Source organism: Pelophylax lessonae (genome assembly GCF_965119305.1).
Source record: "Pelophylax lessonae genome assembly, chromosome: 1".
NCBI classification, from domain to species: Eukaryota; Metazoa; Chordata; class Amphibia; order Anura; family Ranidae; genus Pelophylax; species Pelophylax lessonae.
This window is the reverse complement of record NC_138768.1, coordinates 4,101,269-4,123,859: the sequence shown is the minus strand read 5'-3', so window position 1 is coordinate 4,123,859 and position 22,591 is coordinate 4,101,269. Positions and strand designations below refer to the sequence as shown.

General features: G+C 51.6%; 1 protein-coding gene across 2 annotated transcripts; it reads left to right on the top strand.

The window, feature by feature from the left end:
* The first annotated feature begins 937 nt into the window (after positions 1–937).
* Positions 938–21,840, top strand: LOC309552568 (isocitrate dehydrogenase [NAD] subunit beta, mitochondrial-like). 2 transcript variants are annotated; one of them, XM_082253519.1, is made up of 12 exons: positions 938–988; positions 1,130–1,207; positions 5,222–5,320; positions 5,608–5,728; positions 6,527–6,587; positions 7,290–7,422; positions 7,828–7,961; positions 8,562–8,664; positions 9,121–9,267; positions 9,430–9,524; positions 10,672–10,732; positions 21,631–21,840. In XM_082253519.1, the coding sequence occupies exons 1-12, from the start codon at positions 953–955 to the stop codon at positions 21,706–21,708; spliced, it is 1,146 nt and encodes a 381-aa protein (XP_082109645.1). In that variant the 5' UTR covers positions 938–952; the 3' UTR covers positions 21,709–21,840. The 2 variants fall into 2 exon arrangements, with proteins under 2 accessions (XP_082109645.1, XP_082109644.1); XM_082253518.1 differs by lacking the exon at positions 21,631–21,840 and adding an exon at positions 18,014–18,159.
* Positions 21,841–22,591: the final 751 nt, after the last annotated feature.

Genomic DNA, 22,591 nt, shown 5'->3' with positions numbered 1-22,591 from the left:
TGATTGGCTCTTGTCTCAGACCTTCCCCGAGGCATCGGGAGTGACTCCGCCCCCGATGGGAGTGGCGCACTCAGCACGTGACCCCGGTAATGAGCTTCCCCTCACCCGGATATAGAGTGCCGCCAAAATTGTTTATATACCCCGCCTCCCCCACATCGCAACGACTCATAGAGAGATCCGTCCAATCACAGTCCGATTTATATACCCCTCTCCGCCCCACCTCCCCCATATATCTCTCCTATCGCTCTATTTATATATAAATATATCCTCACTACCCGACACCGTACACCCCGATATCACACACCGCCTACCCACAACTCCCTGCGACATCTATGTAAATATAGGGGCGGGGGACACCGCGATCAACCACTCAGATCACCGGGGGGCGGATACCTTTCCACTCCTCACACTCCACCTATCAATAACTCCCTGCGACATCTATGTAAATATAGGGGCGGGGGACACCGCGATCAACCACTCAGATCACCGGGGGCGGATACCTTTCCACTCCTCACACCCCCACCTATCATCAACTCCCTGAGACATCTATGTAAATATAGGGGCGGAGACACCACTTACATCTCTGGGGGGCGGATACCTTTCCACTCCTTACACTCCCACCTATCATCAACTCCCTGAGACATCTATGTAAATATAGGGGGCGGAGACACCGCGATAAACCACTCAGATCACCGGGGGGCGGATACCTTTCCACTCCTCACACTCCCACCTATCAATAATTAGACTTAGGGGGCGGGATTTTATGGCCGCATTGACAGAGTGAGGAGGGTGTAAGAAAATATGACAGCGGGCGGGACTTTAACGTTAGAGGCGGAGTCAGGAACCTTAGCGGCCGCGAGAGGGGGCGGAGCTACTCACGCACAGTGGGTTGAGGACACCGGAAGTGTCTGACTGCCCTTTCTCCTACTTCCGGGTCACGTTTGTTTTCATCATGGCGGCGGTCAGACAGCTTTTTGCAGCGGCAGAGGTGAGACTCCGGTGTGCATAGAAGTTGTCTCCTCACTGATCCTCCGTTCTGTGCCCTCTGAGGGAAGAAGCATGCTCCCAGTGAAGGCCGGGCTCCTCATACTCTGACCTGTCAGTAATTCTTCTCTTTCTGTCTCCATAGAGATGTGTCCGGGGCTCCTCCCTCCTCAGGAGGTCACTCTCCTCCTCCCCCATCCTCCAACAAGCCGCCAACAGCCAGGTGAGTGTGCTGCACCGCGGGGGCGGAGCTCTGCCACCTACAACAGCCAATCAGAATTCACCCCTTCCCTCCCAGAGCCGTTTTCTTTGCACTTTCTATGTATAAAATCCAATTTTAAGCCTGAAGATTCCATCGAACCCCCCGCACATGATATATTTTCTGGAAGCAGGGACCCCGGGGAATAAAATGGGAGCGGTTCCAATTCTTTGTGTCACCCGCTATTAGTGCAAGGCTTTATTAAATGCTAAATTTCAGTAAAAAAACCACTAAAGTTAATTTTGGGGTACAACGATGGAATAAATCCCCCCAATATTCTGCTATAATATAAAGAAAGAGAAATAAGACACCCAACACGCCGGGGCTTCACCACTTCTGGACCGGAAGATTTACCCCTCCTTAATGACCAGGCCATAGTTTGCGATTCGGCACTGCGTTACTTTAACGGACAATTGCGCGGTCCACCCGCAGACCACCGTTCCGTCTCCACGTGGAGCGATTGTGGGTGGCCGCTGCTAATTGCGCCCACCGGCCCCGCAGATCAGCTTCTCCTCTCACAAATCACTGCGCTCACCCCCACGATTGCTCCTGAGAAGTGAGGTATGGGTACAGCGATTGGCGGAGCCACCTTGCTGCAGGATATGTGCAGCAGGTGGTCAGCGAGAGGTTAACATTGATTGCGCCCGTGAAACGGGGACAGATTTCAGTACCCCATATTGTCCATAGGTGGCGCTATGAAAGCCCCCTACAGGTCACCGCTTCCTGTAATCTGTAAGTAAGAGGCCCGGTGTTCCGTGAGAAAAACCTACCCTCGTCACTTCCGGTGTACAGCACTGTGTGTAACGCGGCGGTTACATTAAAACAGCTGTGCTGCAATACGAGTCATCTCCGCTCCTGTCACTGTCACTTCCCTGATCTCGGATAGTAAATATAAAAGCGGCGGCGGCTGTATGAGAACATAAATCACGGAGCCGAGAGCCGCTTTCATATTTACTGGGCAAGATTAGGGGAGTGACCGGGACAGGAGCGGAGATGAATTATATTTCAGCACACTTGTTTTAATGTAACCGCCGCGTGGGTAGGTTTTTTTCACGGACACCGTGATAATTTCATACTAGTGCGCATGCGCAGTAGTCTGATCCTCAGCTCTTCCATTAGGTATCCGGGGCTCTGAGCATGCGCACTGCTGCGCTGCTCAGCTGTTCCTGGCCGGAAGTGACGAGGGTAGGTTTTTCTCAAGGGGTAGGTAATTCTCACGTTACACTGGAATTATTAATCTCACTCAGTGTGTAACATGTAGGACAATAGAAGTTTTCATGCATAGGCGCCCCCCGCAATGCAGTTATGGGGGAGGGGCCCTCAAAAATTTGGGGGGAATTCTCGGTTCTTTCATGGAACTTTATATTTTTTAAAAATAATTTTGACATCTTTCCTCTTCTCCCCCCTCCTCTTCCTCCTCTCCCCCCTCCTCTTCCTCCTCTCCCCCTTCCTCCTCCTCCCTCCTCCTCCCTCCTCCTCTTCCTCCTCCTCCTCCTCTTCCTCCTCCCTCCTCCTCTTCCTCCTCCTCCCTCCTCTTCCTCCTCCTCCCTCCTCTTCCTCCTCCTCTCCCCCCTCCTCTCCCCCCTCCTCTTCCTCCTCCTCCTCCTCTCCCCCCTCCTCTTCCTCCTCCTCCTCCTCCCCTCCTCCTCTCCCCCCTCCTCTTCCTCCTCCTCCTCTCCCCCCTCCTCCTCTCCCTCCTCCTCTCCCCCCTCCTCTTCCTCCTCCTCCTCTTCCTCCTCCTCCTCTCCCCCCTTCCTCCCTCTCCCCCTCCTCTTCCTCCTCTCCCCCTCTCTCCTCCTCTCCCCCTCCTCTCCTCCTCTCCTCCTCCTCCTCTCTCCTCCTCTTCTCCTCCCTCTCTCCTCCCTCTTCCCTCCTCCTCTCTCCTCTCCTCTTCTCCTTCTCCTCCTCTTCCTCCTCTTCCCCCTCCTCTCCCCCCTCCTCTCCCCCCTCCTCTCCCCCCTCCTCCCCCTCCTCCTCTCCCCCCTCCTCTTCCTCCTCCTCCTCTCCCCCCTCCTCTTCCTCCTCTTCCTCCTCCTCCTCCCCCCTCCTCCTCTCCCCCCTCCTCCTCCTCCCCCCCTCCTCCTCTCCCCCTCCTCCTCTCCCCCTCCCTCCTCCTCCCCCTCCTCCTCTCCCCCCTCCTCCTCTCCCCCCTCCTCCTCCTCCCCCCTCCTCCTCTCCCCCCTCCTCCTCTCCCCCCTCCCTCCTCTCCCCCCTCTCTCTTCCTCCTCTCCCCCCTCCTCTTCCTCCTCTCCCCTTCCTCCTCTCCCCCTTCCTCCTCTCCCCCTTCCTCCTCTCCCCCTTCCTCCTCTCCCCCTTCCTCCTCTCCCCCTTCCTCCTCCTCTCCCTCCTCCTCTCCCTCTCCTCCCCCTCCTCTCCCCCCTCCTCCTCCTCCTCTCCCCCCTCCTCTCCCCCCTCCTCCTCCTCCTCTCCCCCCTCCTCCTCTCCCCCCTCCTCCTCTCCGCCCTCCTCCTCTCCCCCCTCCTCCTCTCCCCCCTCCTCTTCCTCCTCTCCCCCTTCCTCCTCCTCTCTCCTCCTCTTCCTCCTCCTCCCTCCTCCTCTTCCTCCTCCTCTCCCCCTCCTCCTCTCCCCCTCCTCTCCCTCCTCATCCTCTCCCCCCTCCTCTTCCTCCTCTCCCCCTCCTCTTCCTCCTCTCCCCCTCCTCTTCCTCCTCTCCCCCTTCCTCCTCTTCCTCCTCCTCTTCCTCCTCCTCTTCCTCCTCCTCTCCCTCTCCTCTCCCTCCTCCTCTTCCTTCCCCTCGTCCTCTCTCATCTTCCTCCTCCTCCCCCCTCCTCTCCCCCCCCCTCCTCTCCCCCCTCCTCTCCCCCCTCCTCTTCCTCCTCCTCTCCCCCTCCTCTTCCTCCTCCTCTCCCCCTCCTCTTCCTCCTCCTCTCCCCCTCCTCTTCCTCCTCCTCTCCCCCCCTCCTCTCCCCCCCTCCTCTCCCCCCCTCCTCTTCCTCCTATCCTTCCTCCTCTCCCTCCTCCTCCTCTCCCTCCTTCTTCTCCTCTCCCTCCTCCTCCTCTTCGGTCATCACATAGAGGACAGAAAGTCCCCCATGTGATGCATTTTTGGGTGAGAGGTTCTCATTAATGAGACAATGTGGGGTGTAATTGGCTCCTGATGTCTCCTCTGTCCTCCAGTGAAGATAATGGAGCACAGATTGCGCTCTGTTAGCTTCTCCTCTGTTCACACTGGCCTGGAAAAGTGACACCAGGATGTCACAGGAAGGGGAGATCAGAGAGCCGATGTTCGGTGATTCTCCCCCCCCCACCCCTCCCCTTCCTGGTCCTGGGTCCACTGGTTGGGTGGCAGCAGTTGTCAGGTGTGTGTGTAAAACAATTTGAAGCCACCAATGTGGTTTCTAGAGCAGTGGTAGTAAAGGGGTTAAAGAGACCGTCCTTCCAGTGGGTGGGGTTGTGTCTTCAGTGGGAGAAGTCATCTTTCCAGTGGGTGGGTATGTCTCTTTATTGGGTGGGGTCATCTCTCCAGTAGGTGGAGTTGTCCTTCCAGTGGGTGGGGTTGTGTCTCCAGTGGGAGAAGTTGTCTCTTTATTGGGTGGGGTCATTTCTCCAGTAAGTGAAGTTGTCCTTCCAGTGGGTGGGGTTCTCACTCCTGGGTGGGGTTGTGTCTCCAGTGGGAGAAGTCATCTTTCCAGTGGGTGGGGATGCCTCTTTATTGGGTGGGGTCATCTCTCCAGTAGGTGGAGTTGTCCTTCCAGTGGGTGGGGTTGTGTCTCCAGTGGGTGGGGATGTCTCTTTATTGGGTGGGGTTCTCTCTCCTGGGTGGGGTTGTGTCTCCAGTGGGAGAAGTCATCTCTTTATTGGGTGGAGTCATCTCTCCAGTAGGTGGAGTTGTCCTGCCGGTGGGTGGGGTTCTCTCTCCTGGGTGGGGTTGTGTCTCCAGTGGGAGAAGTCATCTCTCTTTTGTGGGCGGAGTCATGCTCAGTTTGATGTCATTCTCTGTGTTCTCTGATGTCACAGGGGGAGTCAGGCCTGTCGGAGGGGGCTTTCCGTGTCACTATGATCCCCGGGGACGGAGTGGGTCCGGAGCTCATGCACTCTGTGAAGGAAGTCTTTAAGGTGAGTTACTTATACAGTGACATCATCCGTACACATGCCCCACCCCCAATCCCCAAGGCTCAGGTCTGCTGGAAACCAGATTGGACTGACTACCTCCTGAACTCTACATTGATGTGTCCCATCCCCCCATCACCTTCTTCCACCATGTGACCTATTCACCCTTCTGTGTGCCCCACCCCATATGTATGAGATATCAGTTTGCCCCGCCCCCTGTGTGTTAGGTGTGAGCCACACTGATTGGCTTAGTGCTGTCATAGCGCCTTCTTAGAAGGAATCTCCTCTTGCAGGCCGCGGATGTCCCGGTGGAATTCGATGAACATCACCTTAGCGAGGTGCAGAACATGGCGTCCGCAGAGAAGCTGGAGCAGGTGCTGAACTCCATGGAGACCAATAAAGTGGCCATTAAAGGTAAGTCATCATGGCCGCACAGGTCACATGGTATGGGGAACAGCTGCCCTAGGATGACATTCCTGGGCGATGTGGATATACGCGTCTGTTGTATTAGTCAGATATGTATTAAAGTGACCCTGTCAAGATGTTCGAGGTCTGTCACCCTTCCCCCATGTGCTGTTATTCCATCCTCTGACCCCTATGTCATTGCTGGGTCCTGGAGTGTTGTAGTTCCATCCTCTGACCCCTATGTCATTGCTGGGTCCTGGAGTGTTGTAGTTCCATCCTCTGACCCCTATGTCATTGCTGGGTCCGGGAGTGTTGTACTTCCATCCTCTGACCCCTATGTCATTGCTGGGTCCGGTAGTGTTGTAGTTCCATCCTCTGACCCCTATGTCATTGCTGGGTCCGGTAGTGTTGTAGTTCCTTCCTCTGACCCCTATGTCATTGCTGGCTCCGGGAGTGTTGTAGTTCCTTCCTCTGACCCCTATGTCATTGCTGGCTCCGGGAGTGTTATAGTTCCTTCCTCTGACCCCTATGTCATTGCTGGCTCCGGGAGTGTTGTAGTTCCTTCCTCTGACCCCTATGTCATTGCTGGCTCCAGGAGTGTTGTAGTTCCATCCTCTGACCCCTATGTCATTGCTGGGTGCTGGAGTGTTGTAGTTCCCTCCTCTGACCCCTATGTCATTGCTGGGTCTGGGAGTGTTGTAGTTCCATCCTCTGACCTCTATAGGTGGAGATTTGTAGTACAATCAGGAAGTGATAAGAGATGGGGGAGGGTAGACTGTGTGACGTGTCCTCTGTCTGTCTCTGCAGGGAAGATCCACACCCCCATGGAGTACAAAGGTGAACTGGCCTCCTATGAGATGAGACTCAGGTATGGGCTATATACACCCCGGGTACACCCCTCACAGGGCTCCGGTATGGGCTGCACACACCCCGGGTACACCCCTCACAGGGCTCCGGTATGGGCTGCACACACCCCGGGTACACCCCTCACAGGGCTCAGGTATGGGCTATATACACCCCTGGTACACCCCTCACAGGGCTCAGGTATGGGCGGAGCACACTCCGGGTACACCCCTCACAGGGCTCAGGTATGGGCTGCACACACCCCGGGTACACCCCTCACAGGGCTCAGGTATGGGCTGCACACACCCCGGGTACACCCCTCACAGGGCTCAGGTATGGGCTGCACACACCCCAGGTACACCCCTCACAGGTATGGGTTGCATATAGGTTCGCAGGAGATTGGAGGGGGGCCACGGGGGGGAACTGTTGGGCATGGAGCGGGGCCACGGGGGGAACTGTCGGGCATGGAGCGGGTCCACGGCGGAAATGTTGGGCATGGAGTGGGGCCACGGGGAACTGTTTGGCATGGAGCGGGTCCAGGGGGGAATTGTCGGGCATGGGGCTAAGGCACTGTCAGGAAAGGAATGGTGCTGTGAGGGACCACAGGGGACTGGGAAGCTAGATCTCTACTCTGAGCTGATGATAGGAGATGCCTTATTGTGCGCCATTACACAGTATTATAATTTCCCACAATCCTCGGTAACAAAGTCTCCTCCCCTCCTCTCAGACGGAAGTTGGATCTCTTTGCCAATGTGGTTCATGTGAACAGTCTACCGGGATACAAGACCCGACACAACAACCTGGACCTGGTCATCATCCGAGAGCAAACCGAGGGCGAGTACAGCTCCCTGGAACACGAGGTACATGGGGGGGGCGGAGCTCAGTGTGCGCAACAAGGGATACAGGAAGGGGAATAGCATGAGGCACATGGGAAGGACGTAGATTGAGGTAATAGGGAGGAAGGGAACACAAGGTACACAGGAAGGCAATGGGAAGCACCAAGTACATGGAGAAAGAGTGGGGGGGGGGGGGTACATTGTATATGGGTGGTGCTCAAGGTATGCAGGGGAAGTGCAGTTCATGGCAGCCGTGTCTGCATTGTATATGGGGCTAGGCTGTATTGGGGGGGCGGAGTTTGCTTCTTTCTCTGGGGTATGAGGAACATCATTCTGATTGGTGTGGTTATGTAGCATTGTATTGGGGGAAGGGTTAATGTTGTTCACCTGTGACTTTGTGGGGTGGATTTTGTGTGTTTTGGGGTGCAGAGTGTCAGCGGAGTCATCACCTGTCTGAAGATCATCACCAGAGAGAAGTCCAACCGGATCGCCAAGTTTGCCTTTGATTACGCTACGAAGAAAGGGCGATCCAAAGTCACCGCTGTGCACAAGGCCAACATTATGTGAGTCCCGGGTAATGGGGGGGGGGGGTGCATGGTGGTGAGCGCTCAGATGGGAGGGAAGAGCTCTCCCTCTTTATATTGTTCCCTCCTCCTGGGCGGTCCTTTGTGTAGTTCCCTCCTCCTGGGCGGTCCTTTGTGTAGTTCCCTCCTCCTGGGCGGTCCTTTATGTAGTTCCCTCCTCCTGGGCGGTCCTTTATGTAGTTCCCTCCTCCTGGGCGGTCCTTTATGTAGTTCCCTCCTCCCGGGCGGTCCTTTATTTAGTTCCCTCCTCCTGGGCGGTCCTTTATTTAGTTCCCTCCTCCTGGGCGGTCCTTTATTTAGTTCCCTCCTCCCGGGCGGTCCTTTGTGTAGTTCCCTCCTCCCGGGCGGTCCTTTATTTAGTTCCCTCCTCCCGGGCGATATGTTGAGAGCCAATCAATGAATATTTGCGCTTTCTAACAGGTGAAGAGCTGTAGGCGGTTCCTCTATTACTGTGACACGCCCACATCCCGCTCACATAGTAAATGATCTTTTTTTTATTTGTTCATTTCTTTTTATTTTTGTGCAAGTAATCATGTGACTTCTCTGTGAATAATCCTGTGACCTGTCTCCACCAATCAGGAAGCTGGGTGATGGACTGTTCCTGCAGTGCTGTCAGGAGGTGTCTGAATTATATCCCAAAATCCAATTCGAAACCATCATCATCGATAACTGCTGCATGCAGGTAAGGAGGGGACTGCAACCCTCCCCCCCCCCTCCCCCACAGGACACTCCCCCTTTGCCCCCATCTGCAGGACACTCCCCCTTCACCCTCACCCGCAGGACACTCCCCCTTCACCCTCACCCGCAGGACACTCCCCCTTCGCCCTCACCCGCTGGACAGTCGCCCTTCTTCCTAACCCGCAGGACCCTCACCGTGTGTCATCCTCTTTAGCAGGCGTCTGGCTCTGTCTTATTTCTCTGTCACATCCTATAAGAGGAGCAATCTGCACTCTGTCACCCTATAGTAGGCGGGTCAGACTCCCTATGGTATAATTCTTCCTCCCTGACACCCTATAGTAGGAGGGGGGCCTCCATGTCTTATATCGGGGTTTGTGTTATTGCTCCCCTCTGTCACCCATGCTTGGAGGGGGCGGGGCAGACTCTCTGTATTGATTAGTAATTGGTGTTTCTCTCACAGCTGGTACAGAATCCGTATCAGTTTGACGTGCTGGTGATGCCGAATCTGTACGGGAACATCATCGATAACCTGGCGGCGGGTCTAGTGGGAGGAGCCGGTGTGGTGCCCGGAGAGAGTTACAGTGCGGACTACGCCGTGTTCGAGACGGTAAGTTCAGGCTCTGGGGGGGCTCCGGATTGGTCAGCTGGATTCCCATAATTCTCTGTTTTACCTGAATAAAGAGTAAATCATTGTCTGTCATTTGATTACATTCATCCTACCCTGCAAGCAAGACATTTACCCAGCATGCTGCTTGTTCTCTCTCCCCAGGGGGCCCGTCATCCCTTCGCCCAGGCCGTGGGCCGGAATATCGCCAATCCAACCGCCATGTTACTGACCGCCACAAACATGTTACGCCACCTCAAGTAAGTGATGGCCAGTGTGTCTCCCCCAGTATGTCATGTGACTCGGGGCCCATGGATGTGACACTGCACTGTCAGGGGCCATATTGGTAGGGGTGTGTCTGTCTACACTTCCCTCTTTGGGGGTGGGATCTCACTCAAGTGTGTCTGTCTACAAATCACTTTGTGGGAGTGTAGGCTCACTTCTGCCAGGGGGTGTCTGTATACACATCACTCCTCAGGGGTGGGGTCTTGCTGCTGCATAGAGTGTGCCTGTTTATAGATCACTCCTCGGGGGTGGGGTCTTGCTGCTGCATAGAGGGTGCCTGTTTACAGATCCTTCCTCGGCAGTGGTGTCTTGTTGCATAGAGAGTGCCTGTTTACCGATCACTCCTCAGGGGTGGGGTCCTGCTGCTGCATAGAGGGTGCCTGTTTACAGATCACTCCTCAGGGGTGGGGTCTTGCTGCTGCATAGAGGGTGCCTGTTTACAGATCACTCCTCAGGGGTGGGGTCTTGCTGCTGCATAGAGGGTGCCTGTTTACAGATCACTCTTCGGGGGAGGGATCTTGCTGCTGCATAGAGGTTGTCTGTTTACAGATCACTCCTCAGGGGTGAGATCTTGCTGCTGCATAGAGGGTGCCTGTTTACTGATCACTCCTCAGGGGTGGGGTCTTGCTGCTGCATAGAGGGTGCCTGTTTACATATCACTCCTCAGGGGTGGGGTCTTTTTGCTACATAGAGGGTGCCTGTTTACATATCACTCCTCAGGGGTGGGGTCTTTTTGCTACATAGAGGGTGCCTGTTTACAGATCACTCCTCGGCAGTGGGGTCTTCCTGCATAGAGGGTGTTTGTTTACAGATCACTCCTCGGGGGTGGGTCTTGCTGCTGCATAGAGGGTGATTGTTTACAGATGACTCCTCGGCAGTGGTGTCTTGTTTCAATAGAGGGTGCCTATTTACTAATAACTCCTCGGGGGTGGGATCTTGTTGCTGCATAGAGGGTGACTGTTTACAGATAACTCCTCAGGGGTGGGGTCTGTTGAGGCCCCAGAGATTTGTAGACAGGTAATTAAGTCTACCAGAGCTGGGCTATCAGAGGGGGCAGAGTGGCCCTTTAATATAACAATATGGCTGCTGGTCTGGAATGACGGGAAATCTGTTTATTTCCAGCCTGGAATATCACTCCACCCTCATCTCTGACGCTGTGAAAAAAGTGATTAAACATGGAAAGGTGAGAGACCGGCCTGCCTTCTATTGTTTGTGGTGGTCTAATAACCATTCTATATCGCTATATAACAGGTTAACTCCACCCACTACACCTATTAACCCACCCCCCTACCATCACTAATAAAGGGCATTTCTCCATCATCTATTGAGGGACACAAGAATTCAGTAACAGTTGGGTTATACCGCTGCCTACAGTGTAAAGCTCTAGAGCTTTTCCAGACCTTCGTATGGTGTTAATTGGCCAAGGAGGGCTTTCCTGGGCCAGAGCAGTGGCCTGGACCTCCCTACCTAAAATTGTGGTAGAGCATTTCCCCTTTGGGAAGAACCAGTGGTCTGAGCCTATGGTGGGTGTGATCTCCGATCCACAATAATGGATGTAACAAAACAGGCACCCCGTCTGGGTACCTCCGTTAATGGATGCTCCTAGTGCTTCCCGAGGACTCCAAGCACTCCACCAGACACCATAACCACCTCAGACCCCACGAACCGCCGCAGCTTGGTTGGGGTCTCACCATCTCCTACCCACCCTGGACATACGACAAGTCTCCAAGTTCCAGTGGGTGAACCTCTCTTTCCCTAGAGAGTGAAGCAGGAACAGGAACAAGCTCTTACAAGAACTTAGTGTTTATCCAAGGGAGTATGAAGAGCACAGCAATCCCTTGTAGCAGATTCCCCAAATAAGAGACAGGACTCTAGATTGAGGGTGCAGTAGAACTCTTTATTGAACAGTCACACAGAATTTATATACAGCATGGACCTCCCCCCTCCTAATCATACCACCACACACAGGTCAGGGGTTGCCTGATTACATTATCATATGCAGATGGAATTGTATACAGAAACCTAATTAACCTGAACTAATTATCTAGCCATCTGGACGGAACAATTTGAGGTCATTAACATTTAACAATGGGACAGGCAGACTTTACACAATCCACATTCCACCTAATAACAGAAAATAGGACAAGTCTGCCAGTGACAGTCTGTGTGTCTCCTTCATTGAAATACATGGAATACACATCTAGGTGTCACAGACTCCATGGCAGCAGGCTATAGGTCTCACAGTGTAAAGTGGGATTAAATCTTCATAGTTCTTGAGAGATATTGTTGATAAATATTACTCTCCCATTTGAAGTTATCCAAACCATATTCTCAGTGTCCGTTAAGTATCTGTCCCTCACTCCCAGTGACGGTGAACATCGTCAAAATGGACCAACAAATGGGTTACTAATCTCCTCACCTTCCTGGACCTCACTGGTAGGAGATGTAAGTCCCTCCTTTGATCCCAGGTTCAGATGAACTAGTCTTTGTCGCTATCCTTGGAGCTACATGGTTTTATTTTCGAGACATTGGACCTAATGTCCTCCCTGCTGCCTTATCTGGAAACTTCTTTGTGGATCACTTAGCTGACCCCACTTAGAGATTTGACTTTCAGAATCCTTGTGTTTAGAACTCTTCAGAAGGATCTGACAATCATAGACTTTGGCCAGATAGGGCCTCCGAAGTGTACAGTGATGGTAACTTGCCAACGGGTAAGCTTGTCTACTGCAAGTCCTCTCGAAGGAAGGATAATTGCACCTTTCCCCATCATTGTGAGGTGTTTAAGATGTGTCCTCCTCCTAGGTATTTGAGACCATGGTCTTGGAGGGGAGGCATCCAGTCTATCCCAGTCATAGTTACCCCCGTTCAGCAGATCCCCAGCTCATTAGTATCCCCATTCAGCAGATCCCCAGCTCATTACGGACATGCGCCTGTGCCCTCTTTGAGGGACGCGCCTGGGCCTCTTTGAGGGACTCGCCTGGGCCCTCTTTGAGGGACACGCCTGGGCTCTCTTTGAGGGACACGCGCCTGTGCCTCCTTATTGAGGGACACGCGCCTGTGCCTCCTTATTGAGGGACACGCGCCTGTGCCTCCTTATTGAGGGACACGCGCCTGGGCCTCCTTATTGAGGGACACGCGCCTGGGCCTCCTTATTGAGGGACACGCGCCTGTGCCTACTTATTGAGGGACACGCGCCTGGGCCTCCTTATTGAGGGACTCGTGCCTGGGCCTCCTTATTGAGGGACACGCGCCTGGGCCTCCTTATTGAGGGACTCGCGCCTGGGCCTCCTTATTGAGGGACTCGTGCCAGGGCCTCCTTATTGAGGGACACGCGCCCGGGCCTCCTTATTGAGGGACACGCGCCCGGGCCTCCTTATTGAGGGACACGCGCCCGGGCCTCCTTATTGAGGGACATGCGCCTGGGCCTCCTTATTGAGGGACACGCGCCTGGGCCTCCTTATTGAGGGACACGTGCCTGGGCCTCCTTATTGAGGGACACGTGCCCGGGCCTCCTTATTGAGGGACACGCGCCCGGGCCTCCTTATTGAGGGACACGCGCCCGGGCCTCCTTATTGAGGGACACGCGCCCGGGCCTCCTTATTGAGGGACACGTGCCTTGGCCTCCTTATTGAGGGACACGTGCCTTGGCCTCCTTATTGAGGGACACGTGCCTGTGCCTCCTTATTGAGGGACACGCGCCCGGGCCTCCTTATTGAGGGACACGTGCCCGGGCCTCCTTATTGAGGGACACGCGCCCGGGCCTCCTTATTGAGGGACACGCGCCCGGGCCTCCTTATTGAGGGACACGCGCCCGGGCCTCCTTATTGAGGGACACGTGCCTGTGCCTCCTTATTGAGGGACACGTGCCCGGGCCTCCTTATTGAGGGACACGCGCCCGGGCCTCCTTATTGAGGGACACGCGCCCGGGCCTCCTTATTGAGGGACACGCGCCCGGGCCTCCTTATTGAGGGACACGCGCCCGGGCCTCCTTATTGAGGGACACGCGCCTGGGCCTCCTTATTGAGGGACACGCGCCTGGGCCTCCTTATTGAGGGACACGCGCCTGGGCCTCCTTATTGAGGGACACGCGCCTGGGCCTCCTTATTGAGGGACACGCGCCTGGGCCTCCTTATTGAGGGACACGCGCCTGGGCCTCCTTATTGAGGGACACGCGCCTGGGCCTCCTTATTGATCAATGCCTTTTATACTGACCCTGTGTGCTGCTTGCTCACAACACAGAGGCATGCTGGGTAGTGAAGGGGTTGTACAGGGGCTGGCTTACAATCTGTCTGTTTGCCGATGTCCCAACTTCCTTTAGGCAGCAGTATAACCCGACTGTTACTGAATTTCTATGTCCCTCAATGGACTGGAAGAAATACATTTTTACCATAAGTACAAAAACCTCTTTTCCCACTCCTGCATCCCCCAAAAAATTACATCCTCTCGACCCGAATATAAACCCGCCCACTCTGTATCTCCGCCCAGAAATAAACCCTCCCACTCTTTATCTCCGCCCAAGTCCCGCTAACAGCACTGCCACCCCCGGTTCCCATCCTCCGCCTTCACCCAATAATCTGCTTACTTATATTCTATATCCTTTCACGTTCTCACCTGCGTATGAAGCCGCACCGGTTGGGGGTCTGCGCTCTTTTGCATGGCTTTATAACTCCAATAATTCACCCCGAATCATCCATTGTTATCCCTGCAGAAAGGAGTTTCCTCTGTGCTGCTTTTTGTGGGTTATTTTTTATTTTATTCTGTTTGTTTTGCACCATTTTGCTTCAACATTTTGAATTTGCAAATGTATGAATAGATTTCAGTTCAGAAATGGGAGAGAGTGCAGTGAGTGTCTGATCTCTATAGGGGGCGCCTTCTGGAATATGAGGTGCCGGGAGTTCTGCTCTGTGACTTTGGTGTTAGAAGTAGAATCGGGTGGTGTGCGGAACGTTCCGACTGCATGGATCAGCTGACGCATGGACCGCTAATGTACAGTCTAATACAACTCCAGACTGTACCATCCCATATTTTACTGGTTACCAGCACAACTCCGGACTGTACATTCCATATTTTACTGGTTACTCAAACTAAAATATGGGATGGTACAGTCCAGAGTTGTGCTGGTAACCAGTAAAATATGGGATGGTACAGTGCGGAGTTGTACTGGTAACCAGTAAAATATGGGATGGTACAGTCTGGAGTTGTGCTGGTAACCAGTAAAATATGGGATGGTACAGTCTGGAGGTGTATGAGTAACCAGTAAAATATGGGATGGTAAAGTCCGGACTGTAACTATCCCATATCTTACTGGTTATTCATACAACTCCGGACTGTACCATCCCACATTTTACTGGATACCAGCACAACTTCAGACTATACTATTCCATATTTTACTGGTTACCAGCCCAACTCTGGACTGTACCATCCCATATTTTACTGGTTACCAGCACAACTCCGGACTGTACATTCCATATTTTACTGGTTACTCAAACTAAAATATGGGATGGTACAGTCCAGAGTTGTGCTGGTAACCAGTAAAATATGGGATGGTACAGTCTGGAGTTGTACTGGTAACTAGTAAAATATGGGATGGTACAGTCTGGAGGTGTATGAGTAACCAGTAAAATATGGAATGGTAAAGTCCGGACTGTAACTATCCCATATCTTACTGGTTATTCATACAACTCCGGACTGTACCATCCCACATTTTACTGGATACCAGCACAACTTCAGACTATACTATTCCATATTTTACTGGTTACCAGCCCAACTCTGGACTGTACCATCCCATATTTTACTGGTAGTCATACAACTCTGGACTGTACCATCCCATATTTTACTGGTAGTCATACAACTCTGGACTGTACCATCCCGATCCCATATTTTACTAGTTACTCATTGAACTCCGGACTGTACCATCCCATATTTTACTGGTTACTCATACAATTCCGGATTGTACCATCCCATATTTTACTGGTTACCAGTCCTACTCTGGAATCTTTACTATCCAATATTTTACTGGTTACCAGCTAATCTCTGGACTGTAACCATCCCATATTTTACTGGTTTACTCATACAATTCCGCATTGTACCAGCCCATATTTTACTGATTACCAGCCCAACTCCGGAGTTTACCATCCCATATTTTACTGGTTACCAGCCCAACTCCGGATTTTCCCATTCCATATTTTACTGGTTACCAGCTCAACCCCGGAGTTTCCCATCCCATATTTTACTGGTTACCAGCACAACTCCGGAGTTTACTATTTCATATTTTACTGGTTACTCATACAACTCAAGACTGTACCATCCAATATTTTACTGGTTACCAGCCCAACTCAGGTTTGTGCTATCACCATATTTTACTGGTTACCAGCAAAACTCCGGACTATAACATCCCATATTATACTGGTTACCAGTACATCTCCAGACTGTATCATGCCATATTATACTGGTTACCAGTACATCTCCAGACTGTACTATCCCATATTATACTGGTTACCAGTACATCTCCAGACTGTACCATATTACAGCCAGAACTCCTTGAGTCTTTCTGGGATCCTTCTCCACCTCTGAGTCCTTTCTTCCTACTCTGATATGTCCTCCTGTCCATGTCTTCTGTATTCCTATACTCCAGTATACAGCGTTATAGACCAGAAATATCCTAAATATAGAACCATTTATCCAATTACTATGACAGAGTGCCTCAATCGCCAAGACTTGAGATTCCAGATTTGTATAAGCAGGGGAAGATGTGAACGAGTTCCAAGATTAGTGCAGCTGGCACAACATATTTGGAAAATGCACCATAAGGGTGACAAGGGCAGAGAGACGGCGCTCAATAGTCTGGATAATCAGAGACCATGTGATAGGAACCAAATGGTGATTATAATAATAATAAAGTTTATTATCCACAACATGGAAAAATTGAGTAAAAATGGGAAACCTACGGTAACCACACTGGTGTGCTGGGCATGGATGGATTATGCAAACCGTAGTCCAACAACCTGGGCAACAGGGAGAGGCGCCGGTGTCCATCCTGGATGGAAGAACATTCAACCGTCCGGGAAGCCAGCTGTTGAGGGACCAAGTTGGGAAGCATCGGCACCCCTGGATGGCGTCACTACGAGACGGCAGTGGGAGATGTGGAACTCTGATGGATGCCTGTAGAAGATCCAAGCTAGTCTGTTGCCGTGACGACACGTTCCGTGCACATGCGCTTTATCAAATTCCTAAAGCGATAAGTGATAAAGCGCATGTGCGCGGAACGTGTCGTCACGGCAACAGACTAGCTTGCGGCTCACGCTGGTCTTCTACAGGCATCCAAGAGAGTCCCACTGCCGTCTCGTAGTGACGCCATCCAGGGGTGCCGATGCTTCCCAACCTGGTCCCTGAACAACTGGCTTCCCGCACGGTTGAATGTTCTTCCATCCAGCACCGACACCGGCGCCTCTCCCTGCTGCCCAGGTCGTTGGACTACAGTTTGCATAATCCATCCATGCCCAGCACACCAGTGTGGTTACTGTAAGGTTTTCATTTTTACTCAATTTTTCCATGTTGTGGATAATAAACTTTATTATTATTATAATCACCATTGTCTCTGATTATCCATACTATTGAGCGCAATCTCTCTGCCCTTTCCATTTATCCAACTGTCCATCCAGAGCCTCTGGTTTATAGACCGGATACATCCTAAATATAGAGCCATTTATCCAACTGTCCATCCAGAGCCTCTGGTTTATAGACCGGATACATCCTAAATAAAGAAGCATTTATCCAACTGTCCATCCAGAGCCTCTGGTTTATAGACCGGATACATCCTAAATATAGAGCCATTTATCCAACTGTCCATCCAGAGCCTCTGGTTTATAGACCGGATACATCCTAAATATAGAGCCATTTATCCAACTGTCCATCCAGAGCATCTGGTTTATAGACCAGATACATCCTAAATATAGAGCCATTTATCCAACTGTCCATGGTTTATAGACCATCCAACTGTCCATCCAGAGCCTCTGGTTTAATTCAGTTTTTGGTCGGTTTGTCCTCCTCATCAGTAAATGACATGGAAGATGGAACGGTTTTGGTGAAGTTCTAGGCGGGTTCAGGAGCCGTTAGACAGAATAGGAAGGAAAAACAGTTGGCTGTGTAGCCTTGCACTGGTGCTTGGCCATTTTTAGGAGAAACTCTGGACTTGGGAGTTTAGTAAGGGTTGGGGGGAGTTGTGTGTGTGTGTGTGTGTGTGTGGGGGGGGGGGGGGGGTATTGGGTTATAGATGGATGGAGATATAATGAAATACATGTAGGTAACATCTCTGTGGAAGAGTTTGTATGTAGCCTGATCTCGATTTTCATTTCTTTCTTTGCTTTGCCTCCATTAGCTTCTCAGTTCTGTATTCATCCGCCATTTTGTTTTTGTTCTCTTCCCTTGTCCTGTGTGTGCGGTTTCCCCCATCATCTTCCTCCAGGTGCGGACGCGAGACATGGGCGGTTACTCCACCACCACCGACTTCGTCAAAGCTGTGATTGACACCCTGCATGCTCGATACGCTCATTAACGTCATTCCCATGGACCGCTCCCCTTCCATTCTACAGCCCCCAAGAGTGCCAAGTCCACCACAAGTCACCGCTCCCCTTCCATTCTACAGCCCCCAAGAGTGCCAAGCCCACCACAAGTCACTTGCCTCGTCCATGCTTAGCTGTAATGATCCAGAATCCTCCACCTCTCCATCCCCTCAGGATAGGCCATGCCCATTTGGGCTCCTTCATTTCTGGACCTCTGTGTTTAGATAGCTTGCATGCATCTACAGTAGAAATGACCTCACTTGGCTACTTAGAGATTTAAGAGCCATCACATGATCTGGAGAAGGTGGAAATTGATCGATCACCTCAGAGAAGCAGTCCGATCTCTCAGTAGCATTAGATGGAGTCTCCAGCTTTGTCCGAGCCATACATTACCCTGGAGGACAGGGAGGCGCTGAACAAGCTTTAGAATTTGGAATGAAATTCCCGGGTGTAGGAAATCTTGATGTCTATTTTTGTATCCAGTGTAAATAATATTTATAATCTGGCCGTATTTCACCAGATAATAAATTTCTGTGTCACGAGTCCCCCGTGTTCTGTCTGTGTCCTCATCAAACGAATGGAAAGAAGGTCAATGTTCGCTTTTATGGAAAGGAGATTTCACGGATGATCAGCATATAATACAAGGATACAAAATTACCCACTAAGATTGGGGGCAAACCCTTACCAGCCATGGTACCCCTGAGGAGCTGGATTCGGCTATTCCCTGTCTCCAGTATAGGAAGGGCAAAGCACTGGCTCTGTGAAGTCCTGGGGAGCGGAGTTAGACCATTCGTTGTCTGCAGTGTAAGAAGGGTGGAGTGCTTGGCTTTGTGATATCCTGGGAAGCTGGGTTCAGATATTCACTGTCTTCACTGCGGTAAGGGCAGGCAGAGCATTGGTTCTGTGATGTCCTGGGGAGCTGGATTCTGCTGTCTCTGGTGTGAAAAGGGCAGAGCATTGACCCTGGTGAGCTGGGTTCAGACATTTGCTGTTTCAGTTGTAGGAGGATGGAGTGCTAGCCCTGTGGTGCCCTAAGGAGCTGGGCTTGTCTATTTACTGTCCTTGGTGTGGGAAGGGGAGAGCATTGGCTCTGTGTAGTCCTGGAATGCTGGGTTTGGCCATTCACTGTCTCCCGTGTGGGAAGGGTAATGAGTTGGCTCTGTGGTGTCCTGGGGAGCTGGGTTTGGCCATTTGCAATATACAGTGTGGGAATGGTGAAGCGTTTGCTCTGTGAGGTCTTGGGGAGCTGAGTTTAACCATTCAGCGTCTGCAGTGCGGGAAGGGCAGAGCAATGACTGATGTCCTGGAGAGCTGGGTTCAGCCATTCACCATCTCCAGTGTGGGAAGGGCAGATCTTAGACTCCGATGTCCTGGAGAGCTGGGTTTAGCCATTCAATGTCCCCAGTGTGGGAAGGGCAGATCGTTGACTCCGATGTCCTGGGTTCAGCCATTCACCATCTCCAGTGTGGGAAGGGCAGATCGTTGACTCCGATGTCCTGGAGAGCTGGGTTTAGCCATTCAACGTCCCCAGTGTGGGAAGGGCAGAGCGTAGACTCTGATGTCCTGGGTTTAGCCATTCAACGTTCCAGTGTGGGAAGGGCAGAGCGTTGACTCCGATGTCCTGGGTTCAGCCATTCACCAACTCCAGTGTGGGAAGGGCAGAGCGTTGACTCCGATGTCCTGGGTTCAGCCATTCACCATCTCCAGTGTGGGAAGGGCAGAGCGTTGACTCCGATGTCCTGGAGAGCTGGGTTCAGCCATTCACCATCTCCAGTGTGGGAAGGGCAGAGCGTAGACTCCGATGTCCTGGGTTTAGCCATTCAACGTCCCCAGTGTGGGAAGGGCAGAGCGTAGACTCCGATGTCCTGGGTTCAGCCATGTACTGTCTCCAGTGTGAGAAGGGCAGAGCATTGACTCCGATGTCCTGGGTTTACCCATTCACCATCTCCAGTGTGGGAAGGGCAGAGCGTAGACTCCGATGTCCTGGGTTCAGCCATTTACTGTCTCCAGTGTGGGAAGGGCAGAGGGTTGACTCTGATGTCCTGGAGAGCTGGGTTCAGCCATTCGCCATCTCCAGTGTGGGAAGGGCAGAGCGTTGACTCCGATGTCCTGGAGAGCTGGGTTCAGCCATTCACCATCTCCAGTGTGGGAAGGGCAGATCGTTGACTCCGATGTCCTGGAGAGCTGGGTTTAGCCATTCAACGTCCCCAGTGTGGGAAGGGCACAGCGTTGACTCCGATGTCCTGGAGAGCTGGGTTCAGCCATTCAAGGTCCCCAGTGTGGGAAGGGCACAGCGTTGACTCCGATGTCCTGGGTTCAGCCATTCACCATCTCCAGTGTGGGAAGGGCAGAGCGTTGACTCTGATGTCCTGGGTGCAGCCATCCACTGTCTCTAGTGTGGGAAGGGCAGAGTGTTGACTTAGTTCTCCTGAGGAGTTGGGTTTTAAGCTGCGATATGAACTTTTTCTTCTTGGGAATCGTTATTAGATAACCCGTCTTCCCCAGATACATAAAGTACTTTTCTGTATCCTGTGGCCTTCTGTGCTGCTTACATCCTTCAACATCCGCTTCGTACATTCCAATAGACATCTGTAGGGTGGAAGACACTCGGTCCTCTGAAAGGTTTTTGAATATCTGCTACACACACATGGCCGTCCTCTAGAAGATTATGTCCAAAGCTTACACACAGTGTAGGTGGGGGGAGGGGTATTGTAGGGTGTAGGGGCAAAAAAGATTAATTTAATTATGTTTAATGAGTTAATAGTTTTTTTTTATAGTGGTTACAGTTGTCCGAAGTTCAGCTGAAATTGAAGGAAGTTCTGTTTGATAAAGCCTTCAGCAGGGTGATGCCCAACTTTGAGTTGTCTGCGCCTTCTGTACTGCAAATTGGATACCCTATGGCAGACATTGCCCTGTGTGTGAGTCCTGTGTCACCCAACCAGAGGGAAGGAAGCTTCTATAGGAAGTGCTGAGCTGCCAGGATGGTGGAGAACAGGTTGCCCTGAACAAAACCCCCCCAAAGATGGCACAGTAGCTCAGGTCAGCTGTGAGAGCGGAGCTGAACTGGATTGGCTGCTGTGATGCAGTAGGACAGCACTGAGGTCTAGGACCTGGCCAATTAGTTCCCGGGGCTCATACAGATGGCAGCCATCCCAGAGCTATTCCAGGCATGATCCAGAACTTGCTGAACAGGGTCGGAGTTCTCCTTCAACATATCTGTAATTACATGGAGACCATGCTACCATTCATACAACTCTGAGCACAGAGCACATGGGAAATAGGTCTGGGCACATGTTAAAGAGGAGGTTTGTATCACACGCCAGTTCTGCCCATACCAGAGACTCCTCACAGGCCATCTCTGCACTGGCAAAAAATATAATTCTGGCTCCTCTATGGAAGGCTGTTTGTATTTTCTGCACACTGCTCCTCCATTGAGTATTACCTCCCTCCCTTCCACCAGTAGGCGATTGAGCTCAACTGACCATAAACAAACTTTCTTTACTGTATTTCCTCCTTTCAGGTCCGTACGACAGATATGGGCGGGTATGCCACGTCTCTGGATTACACACAGGCCGTTATCAACAACCTCAATTCATAGAAGATCTTCAGGGGCGGAGTCCCAGCCATGTGACACTCCTCATCTCTGACTCATCGCCTAATGCACTGCCTAGACCAGCCCGTGCGGTTCTCATGACTGATTATATTATCAGTCCCATAGCGCTTGCTTGACACCCAAGTGTAGCTGTCTACACCACCTTTATCTGGAGGAGTTATGTTGGGGCAGTCATACAGTTCAACACTTTGAGGCCTCTTTATGAAAAAAAAAAAAGTTGTTATGCATTTTTTTTTCCAACTAGAAATTCTTGACTTTTTCACAATTCTGGGAAATCCTCCCTAATATTTAACTTATTTCCATGAACGTGTTTAATTTATTTATCATTGCCAACTTTTCCCCTTAAAATAATCCATGTGACCCTAATCTGGGCATAATCCATTCTTTGTCTTTGAGGGAAGCTGGACAGAATTGTTCTTCTTACTTGCCTTTCGCATTCCAACCTTCTATAGATTTAAGAAAAATTGGGCCAGCAATTTATAAATGGGCCCCTTAGTGTATATGTATATGCTGCTCGGTCTGTACACACTGCTGATTTTCCAGATTCCCAGCATTCCCTGTGTCCTGGTGACCCACCACTCTGCTGTCTTGACGCACAAATTGGAGTGATGTGAAATATTGCTGAAAAATAAAGTATTTGACGTGTGTGACAAGGGTGCTGAATTCACTGATCTGTCCTGGAGAGCCTGGGAAGGAAAAAATAAGTACACCTCTATGTTTACCACCACTTTAGATCCACTAAATTAGATTCCAGTGTTCCAGATTAGGTGCCATTTATTAGAACCCCTTGAAGGATTTTCTATGTCCATTTTAGTGATTTTTGCAGCAATAATGCACTTGGAAAAAGCAGAGAGGACAGGACTGTAGC